Source organism: Chiloscyllium punctatum, chromosome 8 (genome assembly GCF_047496795.1).
Source record: "Chiloscyllium punctatum isolate Juve2018m chromosome 8, sChiPun1.3, whole genome shotgun sequence".
Taxonomy (NCBI): Eukaryota; Metazoa; Chordata; class Chondrichthyes; order Orectolobiformes; family Hemiscylliidae; genus Chiloscyllium; species Chiloscyllium punctatum.
Window position 1 is genome coordinate 115,586,063 of NC_092746.1, and position 20,709 is coordinate 115,606,771.

Here is a 20,709-nt window from a genome sequence, read left to right on the forward strand (position 1 = left end):
CCGGCAATCATCCTTCCACTATTACCCTCTGCTTCTTACCATCAAGCTAACTGTGCACCAGATTCCATGCGATCAAACCTTCCAGAGTAGCCTACCATGTGGAACCTTACTGAAATCCATACAGACTCTGTCTACCACTCTGCCCTCGTGAGCCTTCCTTGTCACTTCAAAGAACTCTTAAATTTGTGAGGCATGACCTCCCACACACAACGCCATGTGGACTACTCCTAAATGCATATATATCTTATCTCAGGGAAGTTTACTTGAGAAGATTCTATCAAAAGATGTTAGGCTTACTGGTGTATAGTTCCCAAGTTTTTCTTTGCAGCCCTTCTTGAATAAGAGCACAACACTTGTTACCCTCAGCCTCTGGGGCCTCACCCACGGCTAATGACGATGCAACAGCTTCAGCCAGGGCCCCTACAATTTCTTCTCTAGCCTTTTGCAGTGCTCTTGGATATATCTGGTCAGGGCCAGGAGACTTATCCACCTTCATACATTCTAATACATCAAACATCTCCTCTACTTTGATATTGACTGTGCCCAAGTTTTACCAGTAATTTCCCTAAGTCTCCATGTCTTTCTGCACGGTAAAGAGAGGAGAAATATTCATTGAGGACCTTGCCCATCTCTTGCAGTTCTATACATACATGTCCACTTTGGTCCTCGAAAGATCCTATTCTCTCTCGTAATTCTTTTCACTTTAATATACTGGAAGAACCTCTTTGGATTGACCCTAATCTCAGCCAAGGCTATCTAGTGCCCACTTTCGCCCGCTTGATTTCCTTCTTCAGTAAACTCCTGTATCCTCTATATGCCTCCAGGGATTCCCTTGATCCCAGCTGCCTGTAGCTGAGCCATGCCTCCTTGTTTCTGGTCAAAGCCTCAATATCTTGTCATCCAAAGTTCCCTATTCCTGCCAACCTCGCCCTTCATCCTCACAGGAATATAGATCTAGAATTCCAGCTATCTCAGTTTTAAAAGCCCCCCACCTGCCAGAGGTCCCTCTGCCTGCGAACAAACCACTCCAATCAACCCCTGCAAATTCCCGTTTTAATTCCATCAAAATTTGCCGTGCCCCAGTTTAGAACTTGAACCTGTGAACCAGTTTTGTCTCTCTCCATAACTATTTAAAAATTAACAGAACTATGGTCACTGGTCACAAAGTGCTCCCCCATGTCATCTGCCCTACGCTATTTCCCAGGTCTTCTCAATCTTGTGCATTTTGATGTGTTCATCTTATTCCTCTAAATATTGGGAAATATAGGTTCATTCTATTCAAACTTTCCTCCTATAACATTCTCATCCCAGCAATCTATCAATCTACTGAACTTTGCTGTGGAATCCTTAAGAGAATTGTTATCTCTTTCTTGGGTATAGAGACTTAAACAGTGGTGATGCACATGGGAAGACAGACAGTGAATCAGTAGAATTTGAATCAAATATTTTAAGGGGTTCAGAGTAGAGACCGCATGGTGCACATTGACAATGTTTGAAAGACAACTTCAACATGATGTTTAAAAAGAGGTCGTTTTCTAAATAGAAAGACTACACAGAACATTACAGCACAGTACAGGCCCTTTGAACCTCGATGTTGCATCGACCTGTGGCACCAATCTTAAACCCATTTAATCTACACTATTCCATTATCATCCATATATTTATCCAATAACAATTCAAATGCCCTTAAAGTTTGCAAGTGTACTACTGTTGCAGGTGGGGCATTCCACACCCTTACTACTGAGTAAAGGAATTATCTCTGACATCTGTCCTATATCTACCACCCCTCAATTTAAAGCTATGTCCTCTCATCCTCGCCATCACAGGAGGAAAATGGATCTCAGTATCCACCCTATCTAATCCACTAATCACCTTGTATGTCTTTATTAAGTCACTTCTCAACCTTCTCTCTAACAAAAACAGCCTCAAGTCCCTCAGCCTTTCCTCATAAGACCTTCTCTCGATACCAGGCAACACCCTTGAAAATCTCCTCTGCACCCACTTCCAATGCCTCCACGTCCTTCCTACAATGCGGCGGTAAGAACTGTACGCAATACTCCAAGTGTGGCCGCACCATAGTTTTGTACACCTGGAACATTACTTAATAGCTCCGAAACTCATTTCTTCTATCAATAAAAGCTCATAGACTGTACCCTTTATTAACAACCCAATCAACCTGCGTGGCAGCTTTCAGGGATGTACATGGATACTGAGATCTCACTGCTCATCCACACTACCAAGAATCTTACCATTAGCCCAGAACCCTGCATTCCTGTTGCTCCTTCCAAAGTGAATCACCTCACACTTTTCTGCAATAAACTCCATTAGCCACCTCTGAGCCCAGCTGTGCAACTTATCTATGTCCCTCTGTAGCCTACAACATCCTTCCGCACTATCCACAATTCCACCGACCTCAGTATCATCCGCAAATTTACTAACCCATCCTTCCCCGCCTTAATCCAGGTCATTTATAAAAATGACAAACAGCAGCGATTCCAAAACAGATCCTTGCAGTACACCACTAGTAGCTGAACTCCAGAATGGATATTTCCCATCAACCACCACCTTCTCTCTTCTATCAGCTAGCTAATTTCTGATCCAAACTGCTAAGCCACCCTCAATCCCATGCCTCTAGATTTTCTGCAATAGCCTACCATAGGGAACCTTAACAAACACTTTGCACCACATCAACTGCTTTACCCTCATTCAGCTCTTTGGTCACATTTTCAAAGAACTCAATAATGTTTGCGAGGCACAACCTACCCTTCACAAAATTGTGTTGACTATCCCTAATCAAATTATATCTTGCCAGATGATTATAAATCTTCTCTGTTATAATCCTTTCCAACACTTTACCCACAACCGAAGTAAGGCTCACTGGTCTATAATTACTGGGGTTGTCTCTACTGCCCTTCTTGAACAAGGGGACAATACTTGCTAATCTCCAGTCTTTTGCCACTATTGCTTAGATTACTTAGTGTGGAAACAGGCCCTTCAGCCCAACAAGTGCATACCAACCCGCCGAAGCACAACCTACCCATACATACATTTACCCCTTCACCTAACACTACGGGCAATTTAGCATAGCCAATTCACCTGACCTGCACATCTTTGGACTGTGGAAGGAAACCGAAGCACCCAGAGGAAACCCACGCAGACATGGGGAGAACGCGCAAACTCCACACAGTCAGTCGCCTGAGGCGGGAATTGAACCCAGGTCTCTGGCGCTGTGAGGCAGCAGTGCTAACCACTGTGCCACCGTGCCACCCCTATTGCTGTAGACAATGACAACAAAAAACAAAGCCAAAGGCTGTGCGATCTCCTCCCTAGCATCCCAGAGAATCTTAGATAAATCCCATCCGGCTCAGAGGACACATCTATTTTCACACGTTCCAGAATTGCTAAAATCTCCTCCTTATGAACCTTAATCCCATCTAGTCTAATAGCTTGTATCCTAGTATGCTCTGCGACAACATTGTCTTTTTCCATTGTGAATACTGGCGAAAAATATTCATTTAGTACCTCTCCTATCTCCTCAGACTCCATGCACAACTTCCCACTACTGTCCTTGACTGGCCCTAATCTTACTCTAGTCACTCTTTTATTCCTGATATACCTATAGAAAGCTTTAGAGTTTTCCTTGATCCTACCTGCCGAAGACTTCTCTTGTCCCCTCCTGGCTCTTGTAGCTCTCACTTTAGGTCCTTCTTGGCTAACTTTTAACTCTCAAGCACCCTAACTGAGCCTACATGTCTCATCTTTACATTAGCCTCCTTCTTCCTCTAGACAAGAGATTCAACTTCTTTAGTAGAACACTGCAGTCATGAGATGTACAGCACGGAAACAGACCCTTCGGTCCAACCTGTCCATGCTGACCAAATATCCCACCTGCCAGCACCAGGGCCATATCCCTACAAATCCTACCTATTAATATACCCATCCAAATGTTGCAATTGTACCAGCCTCCACCACTTCCTCTGGCAGCTCATTCCATACATGTACCACCCTCTGCGTGAAAAAGTTGTCCCTTAGGTCTCTTTTATATCTTCCCCTCTCATCCTAAACCTGGTTCCGGACCCTCTCCACCCCTGGTAAAGACCTTATCTATTTACACTATCCATGCCCCTCACGATTGTATAAACCTCTATAAAGGTCACCCCTCAGTCAATGCTCCAGAGAAAACAGCCCCAGCCTTTTCAGCCTCTCCCTTTAGTTCAAATCCTCCAACGCCAGCAAATCCGCTTTAAATCTTTTTTAAACCTTTTCAAGTTTCACAACATCCTTCCGATAGGAAGGAGACCAGAATTATACACAATATTCCAAAAGTTGCCTAACCAATGTCCTGTATAGCCTCAACGTGACCTCCCAACTCCTGTACTCAATACTCTAACCAAAGCACACCAAACACCTTCTGCACCTGCACCTCTACTTTCAAGGAGCTACGAACCTGCACTCCAAGGTCTCTTTGTTAGCAACACTCCCAAGGACCCTACCATTCAGTGTATAAATCCTGCCCTGATTTGCCTTTCCAAAATACAGCACCTTGCATTTATCTAAATTAAACTCTATCTGCCACTCCTCAGCCCATTGACCCATCTGATCAAGATCCTGTTGTAATCTAAGGTAACCTTCTTCGCTATCCACTACACCTCCAAGTTTGGGGTCATTTGCAAGCTTACCAACAATACCGATTATGCTCACATCCAAATCATTTGTATAAATGTCGAACAGTAGTGGACCCAGCACCAATCCTTGTGGCCCTCCACTGGTCACAGGCCTCCAATCTGAAAAACAAACTTGCACCACCACCCTCAGTCTTCTACCTTTGAACCAGTTCTGTATCCAAATGGCTAGTTCTCCCTGTATTCCATGAGATCTAATCTTGCTAATCAGTGTCTCATGGGGAACCTTGCCAAATGCCTTACTGAAGTCCATATAGACCACGTCCACAGCTCTTTACTCAAACCTCTTTGTTACTTCTTCAAAAAACTCAATCAAGTTTGTGAGACATGATTTCCTATGTATAAAGCCATGTTGACTTTCCCTAATCAGTCCTTGCCCTTCCAAATAAGTGTACATGTTCCTTGTACAAGCTCCACATTTCAATTGTGTCCATCCCTGCAGTTTCTTCCACATCCTAAATCTTGCCTAATTGCACAATAATTGCCTTTTCCCCAGCTTTAGCTCTAGCCTGGCGGTATACACCTATGCATTTCCATCACTAAAGTAAACGTAACCGAATTGTGGTCACTACCAAAGTGCTCACCTATCTCCAAATCTAACACCTGCCCTGGTTCATTAGCCAGTACCAAATCCAATGTGGCCTCGCCTCTTGTTTGTCTATCTAAATACTGTGTCAAGAAACCCTCCTGCACACATTGGACAAAACCTGTCCCATGTAAAGTTCTAACTATAGAATTTCCAGACAATATTTGGAAAGTTAAAGTCTCCCATAACAACGACCCTGCTACTTTTGCATCTATCCAGAAAAATCTTTGCAATCCTTTCCTCTACATCTCAGGAACTTTTTAAGAGATCTACAGAAAAATCCCAACAGGGTGACCTCTCTATTCCTGTTTCTAACTTTAGCCCACACTATCTCAGTAGACAAACTAGCAACCTTACCAATCCGGCTCACAATTTTTTTTTAAAGTTAGAGGAGGAGGATGTGTGGGGGATACTGCCCAAATATACCTCACTTCCTCAGCAGTCCCCTGTCTGCTCCTGTGTGCTCAGTGTGCACTCTGCCTATACACGAGTTAAGTTTTAAAAGGATTAATGTACCTTCCCAGCAGTCCTTTGGTCCTTGCTCTTGCTGCTGTTGAAAATGGAGGAGTGGGAGCATTTGTAATGACTCAGTATGATTGACCTGCTTTAGAGACTGAACTCTAAAGCAGGTCAGTCATAGTAAATCATTACAAATCTCAGATTAGACCTTAGAGGAAATAAAATATGAAGTCTAAGGTACCACACTTTAGAAAGGATGTGAAAGTCTTGGTGAAGGTACGTTGAAGATTTAACAGTAATATAGAAAATACCATGAATAGAAAACTTCACATATGTGGAGAGGGGCAGACGTTGAATTGTTCTTAGAACAAAGGATGTGGGAGAAGAAAGAGAGGAAGAAATTCAAAATTATAAGGGTTTAGATAGAGCAACTAGGGCGAAATTCTCTCAGGCAAATGAGTCAGTTCCCAGAATCACCTAGATTTCATACAACTGTTCAGAGAAGCACAAGGAAAAGGAGGAGATTTTTCCCTATACGCATACAGGCTTGTAAAAATCTGGAATATTCTACAAGAAAAGGCGAGTGGAAGCTGATACTCGTACATTCAAACCTCAACTGAACTTGCCATTGGGGATGACAGTTTGTAGGGTAATGGGGGAAACAAAACGCGTGTGGGTTTAAATTGCACAGCTCTCCCAGGCTTTTAAGGAAATGACACAGACGTAGCAGCTTGAATGACCACCTTTAGTCTGGCAAAATTCAATATTCAAATTCTTCAGTTACTTTACTGCCATCCTGATACTATACAAATATTAATAGAGATCATGAGCAAGTTGGCAAGGGATACATGAGTTCTTGAGGCAATGGGGATTGATGATTGACATTGTTAATGCATTAATAAATTTCTAGATTTCTCAGTACTTAGGCCTCAATCTCTCTTGACATTTCAAACTTTATTACCAATAACAGACTTCTGCAGCATGGAACAAACTGTGCTAAGGAGCGGAGGAGGAAGGGAAAAAGCATTTATTTTTAGCAAGATCAACTGTGCTCTTTGCAATTTAACTGCAGACATTTAAGTGATTTATTTAAGTGAATGGCACAGGCCATTTATAATAAATAGAAACCCAATTTCTATGCTGTTATTCACAATCTTAAAAAGTGACAGTTTTGCTAGACTATTTGCAGAGTCATGTGGAGAAGCGTATTCATTTCGGGTGGCACAGTGGCCCAGTACTTAGCACTGCTGCCTCTCAGCGCCAGGGATCCTGGGCAACTGTCTGTGTGGAGTTTGCGCATTTGCCCTGTGTCTGTGCGGGTTTCCTAAAATTTACAGTTTGTAGGAATTGTATTATGTTCCAAAAAGGATATGACAAGAAAAGAATTATTGGAATGATACAAGAACAGAGACATATCTAGCTATCAGGAAGGATTAAACAGGCCAGGCGATTTTCTAATTAAAACAGGATTAAAGAATGCATGCTAGAGATCTTTAGAATTATTAGGGAGTTTGATCGGGTAGACAAGTCCAGAACTATTGACCATAATAGTCACCAATAAATCCAAGAAGGAACTCTGAGCAACATCATTAACCAAAAGTAGTTAGAAGTGGAGATCACGATGACAGAAAGTGTTTGAAGCTAACAACACCGATGTATTTAAGAAGAAGCTAGAGAATCACAAAAGGAGACAGGTTCACAAGGAAATAGAGAAGCAATTCGATAAAAGGTGCTTTGTGTGAAGTATAAACACCAGTGTATGCTCAAGTGGCATTAATTACAATGGCCAGGCTATGCTATTAGACCACATTATTAGCATTGTTTAGTAGACAATAATTAATGGGAGACCCTGGCGATACCAGTAGACATGTTGGGTACGCAGGAACTAAGGTAGAAGGATTCATGCATGTGGGACATTATTTCACGTCAGTTGATTTGATTTGATTGCTGTCACATGTACCGAGATACAGTGAAAAGTATTGTTTTGCTTGCTCAACAGACAGATCATACCACACCAAGTGCAGAGTACTGTGTTACAGCTACAAAGAAGGTGCAGACAGAGAGAATAACATTAACATTCAAGAGGTCTGTTCAAAAATCTGATAATAGCAAGGAAGAAGCTGTTCTTAAAACTGTTTGCACTTGTATTCAAACTTCTACATCTTCTGCTGAATGGAAGAGGGCGGTGGAGTGTGTACAACGTTGGGCGGGGGGGGGGTTTTAATTATGTTGGTTGCTTTCACAAGGCAGCAGGAAGTCTAGATGGAGTCACTGGGCTACGTTTGTAACTGTCGTCTTGGGAGAAGCAGGCAAGGCTGTAATGCATCCAGATAGGATGCTTTCTATGGTGCACCTATAAAAGGTTGGTAAGAATCTTTGTGGACATGCTGAATTTCCTTAGCCTCCTGAGGAAGTAGAGTTGTTGTGCTTTCTTGACTGTCGCATTGATGTGGGTCGACCAGGACAGATTGTTGGTGACCAACACTCCCAGGAATTTGACACTCTTGACTATCTCCACCTCAGCACCGTTGATACAGACAGGAGAGTGTGCTCCACTCCACTTTCTGAAGTCAATGACCAGCTCCTTTGTTTTGCTGACATTAAGGGAGAAACTGTCATCTTTACACCATGCTGCAAAGCACTCAATCCCTTCAGTGTGCTTTGTCTCGTCGTTATTTGAGATCCAACCTACAATGGAGTTATCGTCAGCCAACTTGTCAATGAAGTTGAGGCAGAATATCGTAGGGTCTGAGCATGCAGGGCATCAATGTTGAGGACTACGGTGGAGGAGATATTGTCACCTATTCTTGCTGATTGCAGTCTATGGATCAGGAAGTCGAGGACCTAGTTACAGAGGCAATAGCTGAGATCTAGGTCTCGGAATGTAGCAATGAGTTTGTTTGGAATTATGCTGTTGAAGGCAGAGCTGTAGTTAAGAAGTAGGGGCCTGATGTATGTATCCTTGCTATCCAGATGTTCCAGGGATGAGTGCAAGGCCAGGAAGGTGGCACCTGCCATGGATCTGTTGTGCTGTCAGGCAAATTGCAAAGGATTAAGGCATTGCCATAGTTGTGGGCATGTTCACAGAGTTGGGAAGGTGATTTGCAGGTGTTTCGTCCCCTGTCTAGGTGACATCTTAAGTGCTTTGGAGTTTTCTGTGAAGCGCTGCTGTACTGTCTCTTCTGAATTTATTTGGTTCTGTTCCAGCTACTTTCGATTGCAGATAGTAGCAATAATTTGTTGTAGCAGCTGATATATTGTGTCTAGGTCTATGCGTTTGTTAATGGAGTCTGTGAATGAGTGCCATGCTTCTAGAAATTCTCTGACTGTCCTTTGTTTAGCTTGTCCTATGATCTTTGTGCTGCCCTAGTTGAATTTGTGCTCCTTGTCATCGTGTGTATAGCTACTCAGGACAGCTGTTTGTGGTGGTTAGTGGCTAGTTGGTGCGCATGAATACAGATTGCTAATTGTCAGCCTGTTTGTCCTATATAGATTTTTGTGCAGTCTTTGCATGGTATCTTGTAAATTACATTAGTCCAGCACATCATGGGTAGAGGGTCTTTTGATCTAGTGAGTGGTTATCTGAGCGTGGCTGTTGGTTTATGGGCTATCATGGTTGAAGAAACCTGACTGTTAGTTTCACAATGCTTTTTAATATACAGTAGCATGGCTAGTGTGTTGAGTTGTGGCATGTCCTTATTACGTTGTCTGTTAGGCATCTGCAGATAAAGCTGTGGGGGTATCAGTGCTTGGTGAATACTCTATGGAAGTGTTCTTCCTTTCGTAGGTCAACAGTGCATTGTAGCCCTTTTGAACAGGGTTCTAATGCAGCTTCTCTTGTGCGTTTGGGTGGTTACTGTTGTAGTGCAGGACTTGGTTAGTATGTGGGGCTTACCTGTACACTTTTCTGGTACATTTACCGTTCTCTGTTGTTTCTACCATCACATTCAAGAATGGGAGTAGATTGTTGGTTTCCTCCTCTCACATAAATCTGATCCCTGTGAGCATGGTGTTTATAATCCAGTGTGTGTTCTCAATTTCTGTTCTCTTAAATGATTAAAAAAAAGTGTAATCCACATTTCTGATCTTGAGTTTGGGTTGGATTCATGGGAGGGCTGTTGTGCCAGTCTCTGCATCACTGCTTCTGCTAAGAGCCCAGAGATAGGTGACCCCACAGGTTTTCTATTGATCTGTTCACATATTTGGTTGTTGAATGTGAAGTGAGTCTAGTGATTTGAGTATGCTGCACTTGTTGCTAGGTTCCCCATCGTGTCAGCTGTTCTGCTTGTCCAGGAGATTGACTGTTGTCTCTATGGCTAAAGTTTTGTCAACTGAAGAGAACAGTGCTGTTATATCAAATTAGACCATTGCTTTGTCCTCGTCTATGTTTTTGTTCTTGAAGTTGTCTAGGAATTCCTGTGATGATTGCATGGAGCGTTTGGATCTGCTGACAAGATGTTTAGTTTTTGCTGAAGTTCTTTTGCATCAGATTTGGATGTCAGGTCAGTACAAATAAGTTGGACCAAAGCGTTTGTCTCTGTGCTGTATGACTATAATGCTTTAAGTCCAATAAGACACCTCATAAAACTAGAAATAAATGATCCATCTAAAAGGTCATCAACCTGAAAGATTAACTTCTTTTTCTCTCTCCACATATCTGACTAGAATATCTCTAAGCTTTTTCTGCTTTCACTTCAGATTTCTAGCATCTTTAGTAGCTTATTTTAGAAACTGAATGGTTTATCCTCAATGGCTCCCTTTTCTATTAGCTCAAAGACCAGATTTATTAAATTTACTTTCAATGTGGCACACCTATTGTTGACCTGTTTATCCAGGACAACAATCACCAACACCCTTACAAAGATTGTGCTTAATCAACCTTCAATAGCCAGAAATTGTTAATACTATTGGAAAGATATAATTAGTTTGAATTCTGAATGACAGATTGACAAATTTTTCACAATCCCAGGAATTAAATTAGTATTTTGATATGCACTTGTGATGCCATTGCATACAAGACAATGGGCGAAGCATGGGAAAATGGGCTTCGAACAGTGAGGTACGTGGATATGACTGGTACAGACTTGATGGACAAAGAGCTTTTCTTCTGTACTGCAAACCTCTGACTCGAAGAGTCCACAGGGACAGAGGAAGAGGAGTGGGCCAATCAGCCCATCAAATTTGATCATGACCGATTCTCTAGCACAAGACTATTTTCCCCCCCCACACAATCTCCAAATCAAAATTAATATACATTAGCCTTATAATCTCAATATTTCATGAAAATATTTTCAGGTATTTTGCATCATGATACAAAAAGGTTGGTGGGAACTCTACTTACACAATGTACATTTTGCATTGATGGAACCCCAACATTCTCCTACTGCCAATTCTAGAATAAATATTGAGATTGCACATTTTAATACTCTTACTGTGTGCGGTGTCAAAGACATGCTCCCAAATTTCTCACCTTGTGTTGGTTGACACTCCATATCCGGATTATTGAATCGCGACCAGCTGTAAACAGTCTGTTTAATGTGGGATCCAGCTGAAGTGCATTAACGCCATTACGATTATACTTCTCTACTTCATCTCGAATCACATACGATACCTGAAGTCAATAACAGTCAGCCATTAATAACATTACTGCAAAAGGGTCGCATCATTACATAAAACAAAAGCTGCTATATAGGCTGAATTATGTTGTGACTACTTATAGGAACAAATATTATTGATGCAGGGAATTAAAATTGCAGCAGCCCTTTTTTTAAAAAAAACACCTTTCTTCACATACAGGCTAAAGGAGACTATTTATGAAAACATCCTCCCTATTTTGGTAATTTGTTGAGCAATGTTGAATACTCAGTCAGCCTAGTCCCTTTATATCTATTGTTGTCAAGCCAAGCTAGGTACTAGACCTAGAGTTTAACAAGTGTAAATAAGATACTACATAACACATACTTACACACACTATAACTTACACAGAGGAACTCACTAGAACCTCTGTAGATCTCAAAAGCAGGATAAAACTTTATGATGAAACTTGTCAAAATGCCAGCTTGCAAATCAAAGAATAAGACTGACAATTCTTCACTGCTCTCATAAATCCGGATTTATGGTTAGATTGTATTAACCTTTCCAACCTATTTTACAACTACTTTGCAAGTAAAATAGGCTTTTAGTATCTGAGTGATATTTTAATTCTGGCCATGTGGAACACAGAACATGGAACAGTACAGCACATTACAGGCCCTTCAGCCCACGATATTGTGCCTAGCATTTACCTTTAATTAAGATAACCTAACCTACACACCCCTCAATTTACTGCCACCCATGTGCTTGTCCAGCAGTCGCTTACATGTCCCTAATGTCTCTGACTCGACTACCACCGCTGGCAACGCATTCTATGCGCCCACCACTCTGTGTAAAGAATCAACCTGACATCTCCCCAATACCTTCCTCCAATCACCTTAAAATTATGACCCATGACAGCCATTTCTGCTCTGGGGAAAAATCTCTGGCTATCCACTCTAGCTATGCCTCTCATTACCTCTATCAAGTCTGCTCTCTTCCTCCTCCTTCCAGTGTGAAAAGCCATGGCTCACTCAACATCTCTTCATAAAACAAGCCCTCCAATCCAAGCAACATTCTAGTAAATCTCCTCTGCAACCTCTCTAAAGTATCAACATCCTTCCTATAATGAGGCGACCAGAACTGGACATAATATCCCAAGTGTGGTCTGACCAGGGTTTGAGAGAGCTGCAGCAAGACCATGCAGCTCTTAAACTCAATCCCTCGTTAATGAAGGCCATACACCTTCTTAACAACCCTATCAAATTGGGTGGCAACTTGGAGGGATCTATGTACGCGGACCCCAAGATCCTACTGTTCCTCCACACTGCCAAGAATCCTGTCTTTAACCCTGTATTCAGCATTCAAATTCGACCTTCCAAAATTAATCACTTCACATTTATCTAGTTTGAACTCCATCTGCCACTTCTCAGCCCAGCTCTGCATCCTGTCAATGTTTTGTTGTAGCCTGCATCAGCCCTCAATGCTATCTACAAAACCACTGTCGTTTGTGCCAGCAGCAAATTTACTAACACACCCTTCCACTTCTTCATCCATGGCATTTACATAAACTACAAAGAGCAGAAGCCTAAGAACAGAGCCCTGTGGGACACCACTGGTCACTGACCTCAGACGGAGTACTTTCCATCCACTCCCACTCACTGTCTTCTTTCAGCCAGCCAATTCTGTATCCAGACAGCCAAATTTCCTTGTATCCCATACCTAACTTTCTGAATGAGCCTACTGTGGGAACATTATCAAATGCCTTACTGAAATCCACATTCTGCACATCCACTGCGCGACCTACAACTTGTCTCATCACATCCTCAAAGAACTCTATAAGCCTTGTGAGGCATGACCTGCACCTCACAAAGTCATGTTGACTATATTTGGAAAAACGTAGTTTGATTAAAGAGTCATAAATCCTAGCTCTCAGAATCCTTTCCAGTACCTTGCTTACCACAGACATAAGACTGACTGGTCTATTATTCCCAAGGATTTCCCTTTCTTGAACAGAGGAACAACATTCGTCTCCCTCCAATCAGCCTGTACTACTCCCATGGAGAGAGTGAGGATGCAAAGATCATCGCCAGAGGTGCAGCAATCTCATTCCTCACTTTCCCTAGTAACTTTGGATATATATCTGATCCAGCCCTGGGGACTTATCTATCTTGGTATTTCCCAGAATTTCCAGCACATCCACTTTTTGAATATTGGGCGGCACGGTGGCTAGTAGTTAGCACTGCTGCCTCACAGCACCAGGGTCCCAGGTTCAATTCCAGCCTTGGGTGACTGTCTGTTTAGAGTTTGCACATTCTCCCAGTATCTGTGTGGGTTTCCTCCAGGTGCTCCGGTTTCTTCCCATAGTCCAAAGATGTGCAGATCAGGTGAATTGGCCATGCTAAATTGCCCGTAGTGTTAGCTGCATTAGTCAGAGGGAAATGGGTCTGGGCGGGTTACTCTTCGGAGGGTCAGTGTGGACTTGCTGGGCCGAAGGGCCTGTTTCCACACTGGAGGGAATCAAATCAAAATCTGTTCATGCCTATTAACCTGGTCCATGCTGTTCTCACCATCAATAAGGCCAGTCTCTAATGAACACTGAAGCAAAATAAACTTAGTTGGGGACTCCCCCCACCTCTTCAGATGCGAGGCACAAGTTCCCTCCACTATCTTTGATTGGCCCTACCCTCTCTCCGATTATTCTCTCATTTCTCAAAGTGTAGAACATCTTTAGGTTTTCCCTAATCATACCACCAATGCATTTCACAGCTCTCCCCTCAGTCCATTTCGGAGTCTTTTCCTCGCTACCCTGTAATCTTCTAAAGCTGTGTCAGATCCTTGCTTCCTCAATCATAAGTAAGTAAGCTTCCTTCTTCCTCTTGATGAGAAACTCCTCTCGTCACCCAAGGCTCCTTTATCTTACCATTTCTTACCTGTCTCAGCAAGTATTCAACACTCGCAACAAGTGCACTTTAAAACAGCCTCCACATTTCCGTGGAGGGGCCAACGTTGGACTGAGGTTGACTATGTTAAAAATCACATAAACCAGCTGGACAATAACCTTGCATTATTTGGAATTACAAGCTTTCAGAGCACTGCTCCTTCCTCAGGTAGCTCGTGGGGCAGGAGCACAGTACACAGAACTTTGATCTCTCGCTATAAATGTCATACAACTGATGTGATGTATTGAACAAACCTAGATTGCTGATAAGACTTTAATCATTTAGAATGAGTTGCAGGTTTCAATTCATTAATGCGTAAATCCCAGAACTTCTTTTGTGTCACATTGCTGAGATAACTAAGATGACTGCCTACAGATTGTGTGCCTTTTGACAAAACAAAATGTATTTGCCAATATAAATTCACTCGCACAAACATACGCGTATAGAGAGGGAGCGCAAGAGAGGGTGGGGGTGTGGAGGGAGAGGGAGAGGGAGAGCATGTGGGTGGGGGAAGAGAGGGAGAATGTGCGCACATGTGTGTGAGTGTGACAGTATATGCCTGTGAGAGGATGCGCACACGAATGTGGGTGCGTGTATGGCTGTGTGCACACGTGAGAACGGGGTCACCTGTAGTGTGACATGAACACACCTTCAATGCATTGTCTGAGCTGAGATTTCACTTCTTTAAAATATATAATACCTTAAGTTAACTCAGGAATGTGACTTGAAAGAATGAGATTTAGATATTAATGAATCCTGTGCCCATTCTAAGTGATTAAAGAATCAACAGCAATCTCGGTTTGTACAATACATCACACCAGTTGTATGACACTTTGCATAACAAAATGCAGTCAAAGGTGCGGTATGAGTGCAATATTTTTCCCCTTTCATACCTGCATTTTATGAGAGACTCCAGTGGTAATGTTGGTCCAACTCAATAATTGAAACATCACTGCTGGATGTGGAAGACAGCTAGATTCCTACTCATTAACAGCTTCAGCAACTTAATCAATCCATACAGGCAGGTACTACTCCACTTTTTACTACTTCTGGATACCTGGTACATGACCAGAGAGAAGCTTCAGCATCTGCCCATAAAATCAGACAAGAGCATCATTTGCTCGATAGCTGCATTCACAGAATAACCTCGTGAAGACTCAATACTTTTACTCCCATCATTGATCCAAGTAGTTCAGCATCCATGTTGAAAGAAACTGATTGACCTCAGTGTCAGTTCAGGAATGGGATTTGCAGCTTTCATACCTGCATCGAATTGTTTCGCAATTTTTTTTTCAGAAAGTGATTGCATTTACTTTGTGCAGTGTCCAGTTCACTTCATGTTTATGTCTACATAAAAAGGGAGATCTGAATTTGGGACAGACATGGGAGCAACTGAATTTACTTACTACTAAACACTACAATATTGTTTTACACCAATATACCACCTTACAACATTCATCTTTATTTTCTTGCCATTAAGTACTTTTTTTCTGAATGACAGTTGTACTACATTTCAAATGATTGCTTCCCAGGGATTAAGATCCATTTGCTTCACGTCTAAAAGTGCAATTAAAAAGAAAATGATTCTTCACTCAAATGATGAGCCACAGCAGGGCCAGCACATTCACAAACCACTGATTCTAGATCAACGAGGACATAGGCTTGACAGCTGGTGGAGGGGGACTGGATGGGACTGTTGGAGAAGAAGGAGCGAAAAGCTTGGAGGTAGTCTTGTGGGGTATGGACATTTATAAGGACTGCACGCCTATCGTGAAGGTAAAACTCTAAGGACCAGGAAACTGGCTGTCACTGAAGAAGCAGACGCCACCCCCACCTCCTTCAGCCCCGTTAGGAGCCCCCAAAACCCCATCCCCAAGCCTTGTCACATATTTACTATCGCCCCTGACTTCAAACACGGAGACCGAACGGTCTGTCCTCAGGAAAGGGCTCACATTTGTGCCCCTTTGCCCCTGTCATAACATGGAGCTGTTTTGCCACCTCCTCCTCCATTTGGTCACCTCCCACCAGCCTTGTACCCACCCTAGACCTCTTCATTGCAGACTGCCAACATGACATCGGCTGCCTCAATCTCTCCGCACCCCTCACCCACTCCAATCTCACCCCTCCGAATGTGCAGTGCTCCATTCTCTCTGCACCTACCCCTGGTTCACCAAACCTGCTGACAAAAGCAGGACAGAGGCAGTCTATGTCACAGAGGCCAAACACCAACTCTCCACCACCACATCCTACCTCCCTCTTGCCAATGACCCCACTGTGACCCATCAGGCCAAAAACACTTGCACTGTCTGTGCCCTCATTGCCTCTGGTGATCTCCCAGCCACTGCTTCCAAACTCAGTTCCCCAGCACCATGTTGCCCAGTTCTGCCTGCTCCAAGATCTACAAGCCCAACTACCCTAGCCGACCCATCATCCTGGCATGCTCCTACCCCACCAAACTCATCTCGGCCTTATCTCAAGTCCATTCTCTCCCCCTTAGTTCAGGCACTTCTTACCTACATCCGGGACACCAACAATGCAGTCTACCTCTTCAGTGACAGCCAGTTTCCTGGTCCTTAGAGTTTTACCTTCACGATAGGCGTGCAGTCCTTATAAATGTCCATACCCCACAAGACTACCTCCAAGCTTTTCGCTCCTTCTTCTCCAACAGTCCCATCCAGTCCCCCTCCACCCATACCCTCCTCCACCTTGCCAAACTGGTCTTCACCGTTAGTAACATTTCCTTTAACTCTTCCCATTTCCTTTAAATCCAGGGGATGGCCATGGGCACTTGGATGGGCCCCAGCTATTCGTGCCTCTTTGTTAACTAAGTCGAATGGTCCCTCTTCAGTATCTACATAGGCACTGTGCCTCAACTCTTCTGCCGTTGCATCGATAACTGCATTCGCGTAGCATCCTGCACCCAGGTTGAATTGAAACAGTTCACTGACTTAGTCCACAACTTTCATCCTGCCCTCAAATTCACTTGGTCTATCTTGGATACCTCCCTCCCCTTTCTTGACTACTCTATTTCCATCTCTGGCGACAGTCTCCAGATGTTTACTACAAACCCGTAGACTTTCAACTTTCTGGACTACACCACCTGTTACCCAGTATTCAGCAAGAACTCCATCCCATTCTCCCAATTCCTCCGCTCAGACAAGGAAACATTCCACTCCCAAGCATCCCAGATGTCCACCTATTTTGAACAACGTGCCTTTCCTCCCCCCCTCCATTAGCCAGACAGTCTTCCACTGCACCACTTCTATTGGGTTTGGGTGGGGGTTTAGAGCAATGGAACGGGGAATAAAGTCACAGGTATCCTTGTTCTCACCTACCACCTCATCAGTCTCTGCATTCAACGCATCATCCTTAAACACATCTGCCAACACAAACTAGACCCCACCACCAAGAACATCTTCCCCTCCCCACCTTCCACAAGGACCGTTCCCTTCGCCAATCCTTGGTTTGCACCACTCTCCCCAATGAACCCACAGGTAACTTCCCTTGCAACCAGGAAATATCCAAAAGCCTCTAGCACACCAACCCCCCCTCACCTCGATCCAGGGCCCCAAACAGTCCTTCCAGGTGAGACAGGGGTTCACCTGCCCCTCTCCTAACCTAGTTTACTGTATCCGGGGCTCCCGATGTGGTCTTCTCTACATCAGGGAGACCAAACATAAACTAAGGGAATGGTTTGCTGAGCATCTTAGCCAGGCCTGCAGGGGCCAACTGGACCTCCCAGTCACCACCCGTTTTAATTCCCCTTCCCACTCCCTTTCCGACATGACCATCCTTGGCCGCCTCCATTGTCACAATGAATCAAACTGCAAATTGGAGGAACAACACCTCATCTTCCACCTGGGCATCCTACAGTCCAGACGACTCAACATGGAGTTCTCCAATTTCAAATAACCTCCCTTCCCAGCCCCTCCCCACACTTCCACTCTTTCTGCCCACCTCCTGGATTCATTCCTTCCATTGACAAACCAGCTTGTACCTTCTACCTGTCTTCACCTATCCCTACTTCACCACCCTGCCCCCACCACCCCTTCACACACACACACCTCACCCTGCGCCCTGAAGGGTTACACCCACAACATCACCTTCTCCAGCTCCTGATGCCGCCTGGCTTGCTGCATTCTTCCAGCCTCTTGCTGTAAGCCTCAGTCTACAGCAGAAACTCAAAACACTGCCTTTTACAAGGTCACTTTCAGTCCTTAGCAAGGCTTTAGAGACATATGCTTGAAATATTAAGATTTATTAATAAAAATCAGTCAAAATAAAAAATTGAGGCAAAGATGGACATTAACAAACTATTACCCATTTTCTAATGGAAGAGGTTGAAATTATCTGTTACATTAACAAATGCAAGGTCCACATTTACGTTTTTGTGTTGCTGTCGAAAACAATAAAAACATGAATTAACTTCATTACTTTCATAACTGTCAAATTAGTGAAATTATCTTTATAAATTAGAAATCAATCCAACTTTACCCAGAGAGAAAAAAAAAATCAGCCTGATTTGCGCAAATAAATTTTTTGAAAATATAATTCTAAACGCCAAAAACAAAAGAAACATCTTTACATCTTCACCCGGGAACCTCAGCATCACAGATACCAGTCTTCAACAATTCAATTCACTCCATGCGAAATCAAAAGATTTGAAGACACCAACATTGCAATATTCCAATAATAATACCGAAGATTTGTGCTCCAGAATTAGCTGCATGATAGTCAAACTGTTCCAGTAGAGGTACAACATAACCCAATGTGAAAAATTGCCCAGATATATCCTAAACCTAATGAAGAAAGAGCAGGACAAATCCAACCCTGTCAATCACTGCTCTTTCAATCTACTCTCAAATGGTCAAAGTGATGGAAGTAGTAATCAACAATACTATTATACATCACACTCAAAAGAAATAATCAGCTCAATGACGTTCAGTTTGGGTTCAACCAGGTCCACTTGGCCCCTGACCTCATTAGAGTTCATGATGAAGGGCATTTGCCCGAAACGTCGATTTTCCAGTTCCTCGGATGCTGCCTGAGATGTTGTGCTTTTCCAGCACCACTCTAATCTAAACTCACTAGAGTTTTGGCCCACTAATGGGCAAAACAGTTGAACTGGAGGTGACTGCCCTTAACTATAAGGCAGCATTGAATAGAGTATGGCATCAAGGAGCCCAAGCAAAAACTACAGTCAATGGGAGTTCAGGGTAAAACTCTTTTCTGATTGGAAACATACCTAGCAGAAAGGGTGATGTTTGTTGTAGTTGGATGTCAACAGCAACAGGTATGTGGGAACATTAATGCATGCAAGTTCCCCTCCAAGCCACACAGCATCCTGATTTGGAATGTATCTCCATTCCTTCAGAGTTTTTGGGTCAAAAGCCTGGAACTCCATCTAACCAGTACTGAAGGTGTCCTATACGCCAGGATTTGCAGCAGTTCAAGAGACAGCTTATCAACACTTCCGCCAATGCAATAAAGAATGGACAATAAACACTGGCCTTGATCTGACTTTCTGGTGCAAATTAATAAATAACTATTATTAGTTATCACTACCTCTAAGCCAGGAGTCCTTTGAGTTGTCCCACCTGCTCCATAGATGTTTCATAACATATCTGAGCAGGCTGATTAAAAAAGATTGGCCTAGCCAGCAATGTCCATGTGGACAAATATAAAAAAAGAAGTTAATGAAGCAGTTAATAAAAAGATCTCCCAAACTAGGCATCTGCCAAACTGTCAGAGGAGCACAGAAATCACCTTGCCAGTGTTTTAAATATTAAACAAAACGAGGCAAGGGGGGTTCATTTGGGCTGGGTCATAATTTGGTGCAGCAAGTCTGCTAAAGGCATCATGCAAACTTAGCTTTTTAAAAATCGTGTGGCAAGTTTCTTTTAAAATTCACCTTGGAATATGAATATTGCTGACAAAACCAACATTTATTCCCAATTCCTAGTCACCCTCGAGACCAGTGGTGAGCCATTTTGTTGAACTGCTATGATCCAAGTGGTGTGAATATTCCCACAGGGATGTTAGGAAGGGAGCTCCAGAATTTTGACAGAGTGGCAGTGAAAGAATGACAATTCAGGATGATATGAGCTTGGATGGAAAATAGTGGTCTTTCAATTCATTTACAGCCCTTGTCTTTCCCTGGTTCACAAACTGGAATGAGACAATTGCAGGTTTGGAAGGTAATGTCAAAGGAAGACTTGGCAAGTTGCTGCTGTGCATCTTGCATAAAGTGCATGCTGCTGTAAGTGTATGTCTGTGGTGAAGACAGAGAATGCTGCAAGTGGTTGATAGGGTTCTGATCAAGACAGCTGCTTAGCATTTAATGGTGTCAAGCTTCTCGAATATTAGAGCAGTTGCACTCATCCAGGCAAATGGTCAGTATTCAATTACTCTGCTGACTTGTGCCTTATAAATGGACAGTTTTTGATGAGTCAAGAAATAAGCTTCCTCA

The 20,709-nt window shown here is 43.1% G+C and overlaps 1 protein-coding gene across 2 annotated transcripts in view; it reads right to left on the bottom strand.

The window, feature by feature from the left end:
• Positions 1-20,709, bottom strand: part of LOC140480836 (WD repeat-containing protein 48) — a 122,494-nt gene that overhangs the window by 69,188 nt on the left and 32,597 nt on the right. For both annotated transcript variants that reach the window (XM_072576301.1, XM_072576300.1), the window contains exon 2: positions 11,198-11,338. In XM_072576301.1, coding sequence (XP_072432402.1) covers positions 11,198-11,338 — 141 coding nt within the window. The remainder of the gene's footprint in view (positions 1-11,197; positions 11,339-20,709) is intronic.